This window comes from Vulpes lagopus, chromosome X (assembly GCF_018345385.1).
Source record: "Vulpes lagopus strain Blue_001 chromosome X, ASM1834538v1, whole genome shotgun sequence".
NCBI lineage: Eukaryota > Metazoa > Chordata > Mammalia > Carnivora > Canidae > Vulpes > Vulpes lagopus.
In genome coordinates, this window is record NC_054848.1 from 28,402,072 (window position 1) to 28,417,036 (window position 14,965).

At 34.6% G+C, this 14,965-nt stretch overlaps 1 protein-coding gene across 1 annotated transcript in view; it reads right to left on the reverse strand.

Annotated features, from left to right (window-relative positions):
* DMD (dystrophin) overlaps nt 1-13,359 on the reverse strand; it is a 2,057,113-nt gene extending 2,043,754 nt beyond the window's left edge. The window contains exon 1 of the mRNA XM_041741334.1: nt 13,111-13,359. Coding sequence (XP_041597268.1) covers nt 13,111-13,141 — 31 coding nt within the window. The 5' untranslated portion in view covers nt 13,142-13,359. The remainder of the gene's footprint in view (nt 1-13,110) is intronic.
* Between the last annotated feature and the right edge of the window lie 1,606 nt (nt 13,360-14,965).

The following is a 14,965-nucleotide window of genomic DNA, read 5'->3' on the forward strand; positions in this document are numbered from 1 at the left end:
GATTAAAGCAAGGAGATCTCAGATAAACATATAAACACAATCAGAGATCATCTCTTGCTCTGTGCATCTGTTTAAACAAATTGTCATCTCTTTGGAAGTTAAAAACAAATTAGCTATTCATTAATATTGATAGTTAAAATAATAGAAAATACAAAACCTGTCCACTTTATGGACACTTTGTCAATGACCAGGGAACACCCCTTCCTAATGCCTACATTAAGTAATGTTGTGAAGCAACATTATCATCTCTAATTTTTTCTTGAGGACAATCAATATTAAGCTCTGCACCAGGCACTCAATAAATAAATAAATACTGGCATGTCCATGATTAATTAACTTGATAGGTAGAGTTATGTTGAAAACTCAAGTAGTCTCTGGGCTTGTCCAGTTACCATGCCTGTGGACCAGCATAATTTCTAAAATGCCAGCCCTTCTCATCCAGGCTTTTTTTTGGTCATAAACAATCTGAAGCACAATACCTCACAAGGTAGGACATTTAGAACAAGGCTTAAATCACTATGACATTTTGTTCAATAAGTGATGCATGTTCCCCTATGATAGAAATGGATTGTATTCTAGTGGGTTAGCATTAAACCATTCTTTGTATCCTAAATGGTAGATTTATTAATTTACAAGACTTATCTGTTGATTAGGTCTGGTGATGACACACTGGCCTTCAGGATACTGAGGGCTTATTAAAGGTTGAATGCTGTATTTATTTTATTTTATTTTTTGTAGTAAGCATGAAGTCAAAGGAAGTTGCAAAGAAATAATGCAGGTATGTCTTGGGCAACCTTCACCCCACCTCCTACAATGCTGACACCATGGACAACTGTAGTACAATATAACAATTGGGAAATTATTTGTGTAATTCAGGTTCTTCAAATTTTTACCAGTTATACATGAACTCATTTGTTTTCTTCTGTTGGTATTTGTGTGTATGTATGTTTGTGTGTGTAGTTATGCACATTGTTATCAAGTATAGTCTTGTACAACAAATGCAACCATCAAGACACAGAATAGGTCTATCACCATGGGTTCTCTTCTGGCACCCCTACATAGAACACACCCCACATTCCTAACATGTGGAAATGAATAATCTGTTCTTGATCTTCATAAATTTGTTATTTCAATAATGCTATATAAAAGGAATTACATAGTATGTAACCTGGGAGGTTTTTTCTTTTTTTCAAGCATGGTACCCTTGAGATCCATGAGAATTGTTGTATTAACAATAGGTCATTTCTTTGTATGGCTGAGTAGTATTTCATGATATGGATGCATCATTCCTTCTACATCTACCCATTAGTGGATATGGGAGTTGTATCCAATTTCTGACTATTACAAAGAATGCCACTATGAACATTCTTGTATAGGTTTTGTTGTGAACATCAGTTTTCTTTTTCTGGGATAAATACCAGAATGGAATTGCTGGGTCATACAGTGATTATGTGTTGAGTTTTAGAAGCCGAGCTGTTTTTCTAGAATGGCTGTACCATTTTACATTCCCACCAGGATTGTTTGAGAGATCCAGTTTCTTTGCATCCTTGTTGGCTTTAGTGTTGTCACTTTTTTCCAATTATTCTTGAGAAAAATTATACAAAGTGCATAACATTATAGTTTGATACAGATAGTGAAGTGATAACTACAATCAAGCTAATTAACATACCATCTTCTCACATAGTTATCTTTTTCATGATGAGAGCACCTGAAATCCATTCTTATAGCAAATTTCCATTATTCAAAACAGTATTATTAATGATAGCCACCATGCTGTACATCAGATCTTTGTACTTATTCATCTTATATAACTGCAACTTTGTACCCTTTGACCAACATTTCCCCATTTTCTCTATTTCCCCACCCCCTGGTAACCACCTTTTTCTCTCTGCTTCTATGCATTTGACTTTTTGAGATTCCACATATAAGTGAGATCATGCAGCATTTTTTTTCTTTCTGTGTTTGGCTGACAGTTGTCTTTTCCTTATAAAATGGAAAAGGTGTTACTAACAATATATTTTTCCACAGTATAATCTATTTTTCATTGCAAAATTCTTTTGCCCTTTCTCAGAGAAATAATTTAAATGTGCTTTGAGTCCCCTCACCCTTCTATACTCTAGACAAATTACTTAATGGTCAGTGCTGATTTTTCTCTAAGACATCTTAAAATGAAATCACTACTTCTTCTTCACACCCAAATACATATTGCAAGCTCTTCTAGGTTATAAAGAAGATGTATCTCTTCTTCAAGAGACAAATTGGTGAAGATAAGAAGAGTAAAGGAGTGATTTTTCCCGGATATTCAAGCCAGCCAGTTGAAAGAGGAAAGGAAGGCATCAACTGTAGGAGACAGGAAAAAAGGAAGAGACTAGTGTGGAATCAAGGATGAATATCATAGGGGTGAAAGAAGCAGTTAACACTGATGAGGGCCCCTGTGAATTACCAAGATAGATGAAGAAAAAATATCTGTGTGTTAGAGATAGTAAAAATAAAATACAATAAAACCCAATACAAAAAATAACAATCTTCATTATTTATTTATATATGTTAAACTTCAACCAGAACTAAAGTGCCTTTGTTGTTATATAAAATGCAGTCAAATTATCATTATTATTATTATAACATGTTCTTTTATGTAAATGGCTACAATTATAGCATGCAACAAATATTACACACCAATTCATTTGTTAAAAAAATATTTATGTGCCTGGTTCTGGAGAAACAGTGGTGAGCAAACAACGGAGATATTCACATTCATGGAACTTACCATGTACTCGGAGTGATAAGCATTGATTGGTAACACACACAGTGTGTGTGTATACACGCATATGGAATCAAGACAATGCTATGTGTTATGACATTATATTGTATGGTAGGGGCATTTTATCTGCTCAAGTAATTCTGACATCTTCCCAGAGGGAGTGGCTTACAAGTAGAAAGTGGTATTAGCTAGGTCAAACAAAAGGGTGAGGAAGGTTCTGGAGAAAGAGAAAAACGTGCAAAAGCCCTATGGTAGGAAGAAGTGAGGTCTATTCAAGGAACAGAAAGAAGACCAGAAAAGCAGTAAGAAAGGGGCAACATTACAAGAGATGTGACAGGAGAGGAAGTCTAGATCTTGTTCTGCTTTGTTTTGCTTTCCTAGCAACAAGCAGAAGTTACCAAAGTGACTGAATGTGTGCTAATATTGTCTAACTTAGATGACTGGGTGGGTTTTAGAGAACAGATTAGAGAGAATGGGGAAGAGGCAATACAAAAAATGAGAATGGCTATTGCTGCTGTATTTCTAGGGAGACAAAGCTACTTGAGCTGGGCTAATGGTAGAGGAGATGAAAAGAAGTGGATCAAAAGTTACTGAGGAGATAAAACCCCAGTAATTAATGGGTTAGACACAAGTGGTTGAGAGATAAGAGTTTCAAGGATGTAATAGGTTTCAAGAGCTTGTGAAACTGGAATCGTAGCACCATTCACTGATAAAGGGAACAATGAGAAAATATCGAGTTTCATGGACAGAGGGAAAGTTTTGTTTGGGGCACTTAGAGTAGAGGTGACTTTGTCACATGCAAATGGAGATGCCAACCAGGCGGTTGAAACTGCAGTTCTGGAATTTACTAGAGAAATCTGAGCTGGAGGTATAACTTGGTTAGTTATCTCCACATACGTGTTAATAAGTCATGGGCATGAGTGCAATGACCAAGGAAGGGATTACAGAGAGAGAAGACACTCATGCTGGGAATGAGCCCCGAGGAATCCTAATATTTAAAGGTTGATTAGAGAGAATTATCTTTAAAGTAGATTGAACAGAAATACCCAAAAAAATGGGAACAAAACCAGGAGAGTGCAATGCACAGACCTCAAGGACATACAACAGTATTGAAAAGGAAGAAAACAATCAATATTGGTACTGGTACAAGTTCAAGAAAGCACATGGAAATTTTCTCAGTTTTAATGACATGATAGTCTTTACTTCACTTGAACTACAACATCAAATGAAGTTGGAATTAAGAAAAATAACAAAACCATAAAAATTTAAGGAAAAATACCAATCTAGTCCAACTGATGGATATAAAGTATAGGAAAGTAATATTTTTGGGTTTTTTTGTATTTATCATACTTTGATAGTATGATAGTCCCACTTATCCCATTTTCTTGAGAAAATTATCAAAAAATCCTACTAACAATATTTACCTCTAATGTTTAATATTAAAATTAAATGACTGATAGCTCCTTAAGGAATAAGTAAAATATTAAACCACAACTGTTTATTATACTTGGGAAGTGATATTGGGATGTAATAGTTTTTTTTCTTTTCCCAATTTTGTTGTAGTGTTTACGTTTTCTGAATGACGCACTATTTTCAGTTTTAATAGTACTTATTGATTTTATAAATACTAGTCAGGTCAAACATTTTTGTATGCAAACCACTTAATTTCTAGACTGTGTGTGTGTGTGTGTGTGAGAGAGAGAGAGAGAGAGAGAGAGAGAGAGAGAGAGAGAGATCTATTCATGCTAGTAATATTGAATAGTGCTATACACATACAAGGTACTGTCAATAACTATTCAGGTAGGATAGATTAAAGCCTCATTAATCCTTGTCTATGCATCACCACCCCTTCTACTCATTCTCTAATTTACATCTCCATATCCTCATACTCTAAGGCCTATTTATAGAGGTAGATTCTTTGATGAAAACCTCCATAATCACATCAGCCATAAGTAGTCATTTATGGCTGATTTTTACCATGCTCTGTAATTCTCTTGACATACTATAGTAGTCGTATTTATATGCATGTGTGTATGAGCCTGTGTATGTGCACCTACAGAGTTATAATCTTGAAGAAGTCAGAGAGAACATAGCAGGTGTTTGCTAATGTTTAGCTACAAGCAAGTAAAAACCTAATAGTAAAAAAGTTGCTCAATAACATATTAATATTCCATCTAGTCTTACTTTCCCCAAAGCTAACTGATAAGTACATTATACTCATCCATGACTAAATTTCAATTACTCAAGTGCCTTCTATCGCTTCAGTACAATTCTAGTTTTATTTAAACTGAACTGTCAATGTTTTCTAAGTATTTTTACCATTTTTCCAGATTTAAGAATAATCAATTTTACTAATGGTTCTCAAGAAATTTTAGACATTTCTCCAATAAGCATCTATATTAACTAAAATAGCATTAAATAAAGTGCAAACTTACCTTGTCATATCTATGCAATTCTGTATTCTCTAAAGGATGATTTTTCATATTGCTTAACAACTCTGACTGAGCAATTGAAATTCAGACTATGATAAATGTTTTACACTGAAGTCTCATTTCATTATACAGCAGTCAGTTGAAATGGGGTTTCCGAAGAAGGTATTTTTAGGAAGTGCAGAGTACAGGAAAAAGCTGAATACATTACACAATTTAAATATTTATTGAAGCTTTTCTACTAAGGCAACATTTTGGTGATATCTCACAGAAATAGCAATATGGGAAAGGAAATTAGGGGTAAATAGATGGCAGAGACTGTGGAAACCAAGACACCTGGTGTTGCAAGTGAGATCCTCATTCATAAAGTCATTAAATGGGAGACTGAAAGAACACTCCTCTTGACTGAAGTATTACTTTCCTTAGGATTTATCATCCTACCTAGATGCTTCTATAATTTCTTGGCATGCTCTTGTCTCCATATTGAATTCCTGACCTCCTTTTCACACTCCATGATCTTTGCAGTTGGTCTCATCCATACTTCATGGCTCAATATATCAAGTCCTCAATAATGACTTTGTTTCTAGGCTCACAGCCCCTACCTATGGTATGCATGCTCTTCATATGAAACTTAGCATCCACACCTCCCAATCCTTCCCATCATTCCAGCAACCCTTGAAGTCTTCTTGTAAATGGCACCATTATACCCCCAATTCTACGTGCCATGGAAGACATCACATCCAATTTGACACCAATTCCTATTTACTCTATCTCATAATTAAAACTTGAATAAATCCACTTCTTTCAACTTCACTGTCAGCATTCTAGTCAACACCACCTTCTCACCCTTGGAGAAACTGCCAGATTGATAGCTCTTTATCTCTTTATCTACTTTTAATACCTCCTAATCTCTTTTTTTAAGAAACAGAATGACAGTAAGGAAAAAAGCCCCACAAATATGTTCATATCACTGTCCTACCTGAAACCCTAAAAGGCTGTCCACTGATTTGACTACAAAGAAGAAAATTCCCATGGCCTCTGAGGCTCTGAGATGCCAGCTCTCATCATTTTAGCCACACATCTGTGCCGAGATTTCCCTGACTTATGATACTCAAGGAAAATTCACCTTCTTTTAGTTCTTTCGTCATACCAAGTTCTATCCTCACATAGGTTGTTCCTTCTGAATGTAAACATTTTTCCTCTCTCTTTTTTCCTTTGACCGGTCTTCTTCATTTCCATCCTTCTATGTGCTACTGTGAATGTAACTTTCCTAGGGATCTCTCCCCAATTTCCAATACTAGTCTAGGTCTCACTATGATAGATTCTTATACTAACGTGTGTTTTATTCTCCAATCCTTATCTCATACACAATTTAAATAGTGTGTGACTATATGGATATTCTCTTCTGAATTCTAATCTCAGTGAGTTCACTTGTTTAGAACCGTATCTCCAGAGAATAGTACGGTACCTGACACAAAGTAGGAACTCAATATATACTAGCTGCATGAATAAATGAATAACAAACTGTTCCTTCTTTAAACAATGATCACCCAAACCCAATACAGTACACACTTTACAGAGTCACTTCTTTTAATACTTTTATTTCTGGATTTCTTTTGAGAGCAACTCTATTTCCAGACATTTAAAGTAAAACACTGCAAAATCCACAGGCCTGAGCAAAGCAAACTCCATGATAACACTTGGGGCTCTCTGACACAGCCCATTAGAGATGGGGTGTGTACACCTAATCCAAAGGAATCCTCTAGCTCTTCAGCAGCTGTTCACATGGCTCCTGACCTGCCCTTTAGGCTCTACTAAATCAGGATTCCCCAGCTGTCTGAGCTTCCAGTAAGCTCTTTCAGTTAACCAGCTACAAGCCAACACTGCTTATATCTAGTTGCACTCTATAGTCAGGTTTTCCTTTTTCCTTCCAAGTTATTTCCCAATATATGGGAGCCACTGGGATTCATAGACAATTTTATCAGTTCCTCAGACATTTTTATAACATTATTTCTAATACTGCCTCATTGAGCATCAGTATAAAAAGGAATTACTTGACTTGCCTTTGATGAAAATACTTAGGCAGTTCTGATTCCGTGATTTTTCTCTTTCGTATTTCTTTAGTTTGACCTCACACAGTTTCCAAGGCTAAAAATCTATACTTGTAACAGTGTCACTGACTCCCGTGCCCTTTAACTCAGCACTCAGCTCACGCTAAGGTAGTACTGCTGCTGTAATCTGATAAAGGAGCAGACAAGTTGTGTGCAAATAAAGATGGGTGCCAAGAATGAGCAAAAAGCCACTGATGTTTATGCCCTTGTATGGTCCTGATTCAATGACAGTCTTAGCCAAAAACAGAGTGGGAGGGCGGGACAGCAATTTAAAATTAAACAAAGCAAAAGCCAAGGAGAGAGTGAAAACACTGAAAGGGTAACTCCTTTATTTGTCCATAACTGGACATAATATGGGACTATTATAATGCTAATTGTGCTCAATTAATACTGGTCTTTTAAAAACATCAACTGTTTCATAGTGGTGGAGATAAAGTACATTTAAAAGTTGAAAGTAAGCTGGCCAAATACTATACATTATGTTGGCATATGTAGATTCCTTGCTTGTTGCAATGCCAATGCCCATGAATGGGCTGAGTATTTATTAAGTATAAACTAAGAGCATGATAATTCAAACATCTATTTTTTTCAAACATATACTTTTTAAATGTTTCTTTAAAATCATGTTATGCCTGTTTGAAATCCATTTAAATATCAACTTTCTCACTTTATTACATGGGAAAGCATTGGCTTTCATAATACACTCTAACATTTCTCCTATTCATTACAACCCAATTGCAAACTAAAATAAATAAAATAATAAACTAAGTAAAAATAGCAGCAAAGCTCTTCCTCAGATTCTTGCACTTGAACAATAACATAAAACTAAATATATTTAACTAGCCTTCGATATACTTCAGATTTCAAAACTGACATGTAAAAATCAAATTTTCAACATTTTCCTTAAAATTATATGGAATTCTATTATTTCCCTAAAACTATATGGAATCAAAATATTGAATTAAGAGTTCTGGAAGAGTCATTTATGAACAATGAAAACAACAGCAGCATCAACATTTTACTAGCATAGCAGAGAAATGACAGTTTCATTCCAGTTACAGGATAATTGTCAATTTGCCCCCACCTTCCATTACTGAAGAATGGTGTGCATAATGACAAAGCTAAAGTGAGGCACTGAGGCAGAAGGCAAAAGATAATAAAGGAGACAGGGAAGAAATTGATTTCCAAACTCAATCCAGACTGCTAGGAACACTTTTTTTCTCAGGGCTTAATATCATTACAAACACTATGCAAAATCCCTCCGGGGATTGTAAGACCCGAGAAAATTGCCCCGTGTGCTCTTTTGCCTACTAAAATTCCCAGGTATTTTGAATTAATGATATCAGAATAACATAAGATTGAGCAAAGAGTTGAACAGACATGGTTTTGTTGTGTGTGTTTTATTTTTAATGGCAGCCTAAATGGAGGGCTTGAGCTGTGCCAGAGGGAGTACCGCCTTTTGGTTTTGTTAATGGGGATGTGGTGGAGATTGTGTGGTTTTAAGATTAGGAGTCTTTTTAAGCATGAGCAAGCAGGGCCATTTTCTTCTCTTCATTCTCATTCTGCCTGCTGCCTGTAAGAACTGTGGCTGAGAAATTTAAGATACTGTGAAGACCAAAGCCAAGTTTTTTGTGTCCCCCACCCCCTCTGCCCCATACTCAGGGCAGTAATCTTGAAAGGAGAAAGACCATACCGCCCCTGAGAGTTACTGTTTCTCAATCTCTGGAGGAGACCTCTGGTTGAAAAAAGGTAGAGGAAAATTCTATCACGCTGCCATATATGGGGAAAATAAGCCTTTCAAAGCACAGATTTTAGGGAAAAAAAGGAAACAAATCATTCCAGTTGTTACACCTCAAACTATGGTTTGCACATGAGTGATTCACATAGAGCAGGTGGCTGTCCCCTTCAAGACAGGATATGAGAGTGTCTAAAAGACACGTGAACTTTTAATGTTAACTAGAGGGAGCCTGAAATTTTACAAAGACAAATATTTTAAGAAAAATTCCACATGTAACATAAGTAGACAAACCCCTCTGAAATTGGCAAAATAAGAAAATACAGGAAGGACAGTGCCAACTTAACTTTCATATCTGTCTATAAATTCAACTTCAGAACTCCAAATGCGTGTTAAGAATATTACTCTGTCAATACTGTATAGAGTGAAACTCCAAGAAGTTTAACTAACAGATGTTTTTAAATGAAGAAAAGGTGAAGACTCCAAGATGTTTGCTTGTTTGTTTGTGTTTTGAAGCTCAGGCTGGTGCACGGAGCATACTCCCCAAAGGGAAAAATTTCCATGAAATTCTGCTATGGAACTTGGTTGCATTTAATAAAAAAAAAGTCTCTTTATTTCCCATACTGCAGCCCATGACCCTCCCAACAAAATGTTCCAATATGAGCCAAGTGCCTTGATAACAGAACACAAATCTCCTAGGACTATAGCAGGACTTGGTGAAAAAGAAAACCATTGCCTCCTTCTGAATCCAATCAAAACCTGAATGTGCTATATAAAAATAAACCAAGGTCATCATTATTCTTCTCATTGTGATTTGGCTTGCCTTCAAATTACATACTCTGTATATCTGAAATAGCTGCACCGCCTCCATTAACTGAGTTTGACATCATTTTAATCAATGTATCTTTTCAGAATGAAAGGCAGAAATGTCAAATTCCTACCATTATACATTCTTTTAACTCTCTAATCTGCATTAAATAAAAGCCTGTCTTTGAGAAATAACGTATGCTTAAAGAAATATAACTAGCATCAATTTCATCTTAAAATTTAACTGGGAAAGGATTCAACAACAACAAAGGTCTTCATATGGAGCTGATTTCCCAGGAAATCCCTTTTAAAGTTTAGTGCTTTCAAAGTTTAAGGATTGAGGCCCATCACTTACACTGGCTCCTCCCAAGGTCTTACCTAATTGTGTATTCGTGATTTTGTATTATTTTTCTTAAAAGACTCCCCTCCCTCAAACTGTATGATCCCAGGCCCCATAAAACCTTGGTCTGCTCCTTCCTTTGTGGCTCGTTATGTTTTTTTGGACAGAGGACACACATTAGTCTTATCTCCCAATTTCTTAAAAAATGATGTATGTCTAAAATAGAAAATGAAAAACGTGATCAGAAGATTATCTTCAAAGAAAGGTTAATTTCCAATGAATTTTCAAGGGCTCTGTGATTTAAACAAGTATTTATGGATTTATATAAACACATATACTCACATTAAAACACCATGTTTCCTGTATTTGCAGTGGAAGAAAGAATAGTCTAATAAAATATGATAAATAATTTTTTAACAAGTTAGGGGAATATTATATTGGAAGGTAGAGTGGAAGGAAAGTTTGGGAAATCATTTTGCTTCTTTTTTTTTTCCAGTGATAAAGCCATGATGAAAGATAATAAAACAGAATTTTTAAAAACCTTGACTTTTCCAAGGCAACGAAGATTTAAATCTCTTTTATTAAACCACGCTAGTGGTTAAGAACTTGACAATTTTTTCTCATGTAACAAATGACTTGGGCCATAAGGATTTCAAGTGAATACTTTAGAACCAAAGAGGAAGCTGTATTAATATCCTTCTCCAAATTATGAATTTATATCTCAGTACTGGCTAACTGGAGTAGTGTCAATCAATACATTTATTTCCTTAAATAACATAAATTTGCACAAAACACTTGGTAATCTTTAAGTTTACAGTAACTACTACATGGCATTCTCTATTGCATTTTCTATGATGTTATGCCTTGTAAGAGACACAGAAAACTTCTTATTCAATTAAAAAATATATTATCCACTTAGATCAGCAACCTCTTTTTCAGAGTTAAGATGTCCTTAGAAGACTCTGGAAATGAAATCATTCTAAATGATGATTTTATTAGACCTTAAGATAATTTCTATCATTAAAAAATTCCAATGAAATGCATATTTACAATAAATTATTTGAGTGACTCTTTGCAATGCAATAGTTGAGCAATTTGAAAAGTAAATAATATTTACGTTAATACAGGGATATTCTGTCAACTACTTTCATTAGTAACCAACCACGTGTACTATTTTAAGTTTTCCAAACTAAGGCAATTTAAAAACCACATTCAAAAGTCAGTACATTCAAACAGAAGTATGTCAGCTGGTAAAAGTTAATGTAGAAATATAACTATTTGAATATCTTCATATTCTCCCAGCAAACCCACTGTCATGCAGCTTAAGTATCACCTGATAGTTTTAAAATGTGCTTTAAGAAATTCCTACAGAGCTTGTCCCAAAATTTAGCTATCTTTAAATTCTAGTTAAGAATTTGAAGTTATTTGAATATTTATAACAAAGCAGAGAGTAGGTTTGCCTTTGCTTCATTCTTTGTGAGTTTTTTGAATTACATCCTTGAGATATATATATATGTATATATATATATACATATATATATATATATTTAAATCATTCTATCCACTGGTTTCTGGTTTTAATTTTGTCAGTGTATCACTTGATCAATCAATACACATGTACTGTGAAGAATATATGCTTTTGTATTTTTGTGACAATAGTAAATGGAATAGTTTTTCAACAAGAGAGCAATTCTGATGCTTGCCAAATAAATTTATAAAATAAGGGAAGTTCATTAAAAATGTTTATCTATAAAATCTGAGACCATCTAACATGAATCAGGAAGTGCACAATGTTTTTATCTTTTTTTTGTTTGCTTTTGTTTTGTTTTGTTTTGCACAGAGGTCAAAGTTGTGTTGTGATCTTTTTACCATAAGTTTTGAAGAATTACTTATTTGGAGATATTTACTTTCTTCATTGTTAATTATAGGCATCGCCATCATATCTGTTTCAGAATGGCTATAATCCACCAGTCAAAGGCAGTGGGGCGGGGAGATAATCCCCTCCATCCTTCTCTTTGGGACACACTGTACTCCTCATATATTATTTTTATATATTATTTTTACTACTGTGCCAGAGTCAATTTCTAAATTTTTCATTAGTCATCATGACTTTCTTTAAGTTAACAAAATAGATGCACTTGATATAAAAGCCAAACTAAAAAGCTTTACTGAAAAGCTAGATCATACTACACATGAAACAGCACGGTGAGCTTACTGGGAAATGATCAGAAGTCCCTCATGCTGTTATGTTGTGTTCTTAACAAAAGTGTCTGGTCATTTGCCAGCAGGGATATATCACTATTTGAAAGAATTTTCATATGCTACAGAAAAGAACACTCAAAATACTAAATATAATATGAGAAAGGTATGTTTAAATTAAATACTTATCATACTTTTCTCCGCCTCCATTTATCCATTTTAATTCATTTTGTTTTCTAATTTTCCCCCCAAGATGTGTCAGAAAGAATTTTTCTAACCTGGATGCCTCCATATATTCTAACACCACAATTAGTACATTGAGAATATATAGCAGGTCACTGCCCCACATGTAACCATTACTGAATAGAGAAGTATCAAACAATCAAGATAATAACTCAGATACACAAATTGTTTCACAGCAATTAAAATAATTTGTTACAAATACTCTAGGCCAGTTATGCATATTCTATTACTTTAGTTATTTCTTAAAAAAGAAAGATCTTGATTATATTTATAAAGACAAAACTTTAAACTCTACCTCATTTCTACTGAAGTTTTCCCAATGAGAAACATGTACACCTGCACACATATATGTGTACAGGAACTATAAGATAACATTTATTCTTATTCACAAACTACCATAATAACTTACAGTCTGCCTAATCAGTGATTGCCACAAACTCAAAGTCATGCCACAGTAAAAGTATCTTTAGTTACTTTGTACTTACAACAGTCCTCTACTTCTTCCCACCAAAGCATTTGGGGAAAAAAAAGTATGTATCAAGGCAGCAGTAAAAATCTTGGTAAATTTTCTCCCAACTTAAGTGCTCCAATAGGTTTAGGAATGATGAGAAATCAACCAACTTCAGCAGCCTTTTAAAAAATAACACTTCAGTTTTTCCTATTCGTTTTTCTCTGATGAAGCTAATTGCCTCCAAGATCTGAGTCCTGTAAGGGGAAAGTGAGTGATCCCAACACTGAGTGAGTCAACATAGTAACTGATGCCAGGATTCTGTAGAGGCCCCTGGATATTTCAAATTCCAGGACCTGCGCAGAAGCAAGTGACCCGCCTTTTCTCTCAAGTTGGTTTCCCATAATAGGACTGCCCATGGCCACTACATATAAGGTTGTACTTCCAGCATGGCAAGCCCTGTGAAGCCAAATAATGTTCAACTGTGTTCTGATTAATAGCCAAACCAGAATAGCACAGTGGACATAGTACTTGCTCTCATAGGCTTCTAAACATAAAAACTCTTCAGTATACAAAATTACAGTACTTTCTGTAACTTCGGTGCACATTTCTAAAAAAACAGAGCAGAAAATCCTAATCCAGAATAGACTTTTAAATGCCTTTCCTTTTTTTTTTTTAACCCTCTTAACAATACTAAAAATTTCACTCTACTGAACAAGAAGAAATGCTCGGAATAATCTCTGCACTTGTTATGTATCCACTGTCTACCAAACTTAATTTCTACCCTGGGGATCTTATCAAAAGTCATGTATTGATGATGCCAAAAGTCTGATTAAGAAAAGCAACAGCAGAATGTAGCAGCTGAGCTCTGAAGGCAGAATGTGTATAGCTCTCAGGGGATGAGGCTTCCGCTAAAATAAAGAGTAGTCTTATAATTGAATGAAGAAATCTTCTTAAAATGCTAAATTTCTGTAGCACCTTACAATAAAACTTTACTGACAAATTACCCTTTCTTTGATTTCTCTGGTGGTAATTATTAAAATGCCATTCTCTTTGACATTGAGCTAATTATTAATTATTTAATGTCTCTCAAAAGAAGTTTTCTGTATTAAGTGAACACAATTGTAATATGTTATTCGGCATGTTTGTAAACCATTCTTTGCCAATAGAAGGCTTCTTTATCTTATTTTCATTGCAGCAGATGAGCCTAATATTTATAAGAAACACCGGTTAAACTTTTTAGAAGGATATTCTTTTTTGCAATAATAATCTGCACTAAAATTATTCAAGTGTTTTTATAATACCATTTGTTGAAGTGACAGGCTCATTTTTCTATGTCAAACATTCAATTGCTTGGCACAGAAATAAATTATAGATAAAAACAGAAAAAAAACCTGGCATATTGAATCAGAGTAGGATGTTTACCTTAAACGTTATACATTTCATATTTTAGAATACCATTATCATAATATCACCATTCCCCCCAACAAAATCTGTATGAAATAAAGCATAAAGCTAATTTGTAGATAATTTTATTTAAATTGCTATTATACAAAATAGATTTAAAATGTTCTCCGTGGGTCATCTCATTTCTTCTGTTTAGTGTGGTCATCTAAGTCTCTGCATAACCAGCAATTACATAAAGCAAAACTAAAAAATGGTTTTTGATGAACTTGGATCCAAACTTGCACATTAGCATGTGTTTTCCTGTGCTTTAGGGTGAAATAGCACCCTGAATACACATGTTCCTTTACACCTTGTACTGTGACTTTTCTAAAGGCACAAACTCACATTTAAGCCAAGGGATTATGCACAGTTCATCAGTGATTTGTAAAGTGCGGTCCATGAAGCATCAGCATCATGTGGAAAATTTCTGGAAATGCTATACCCCT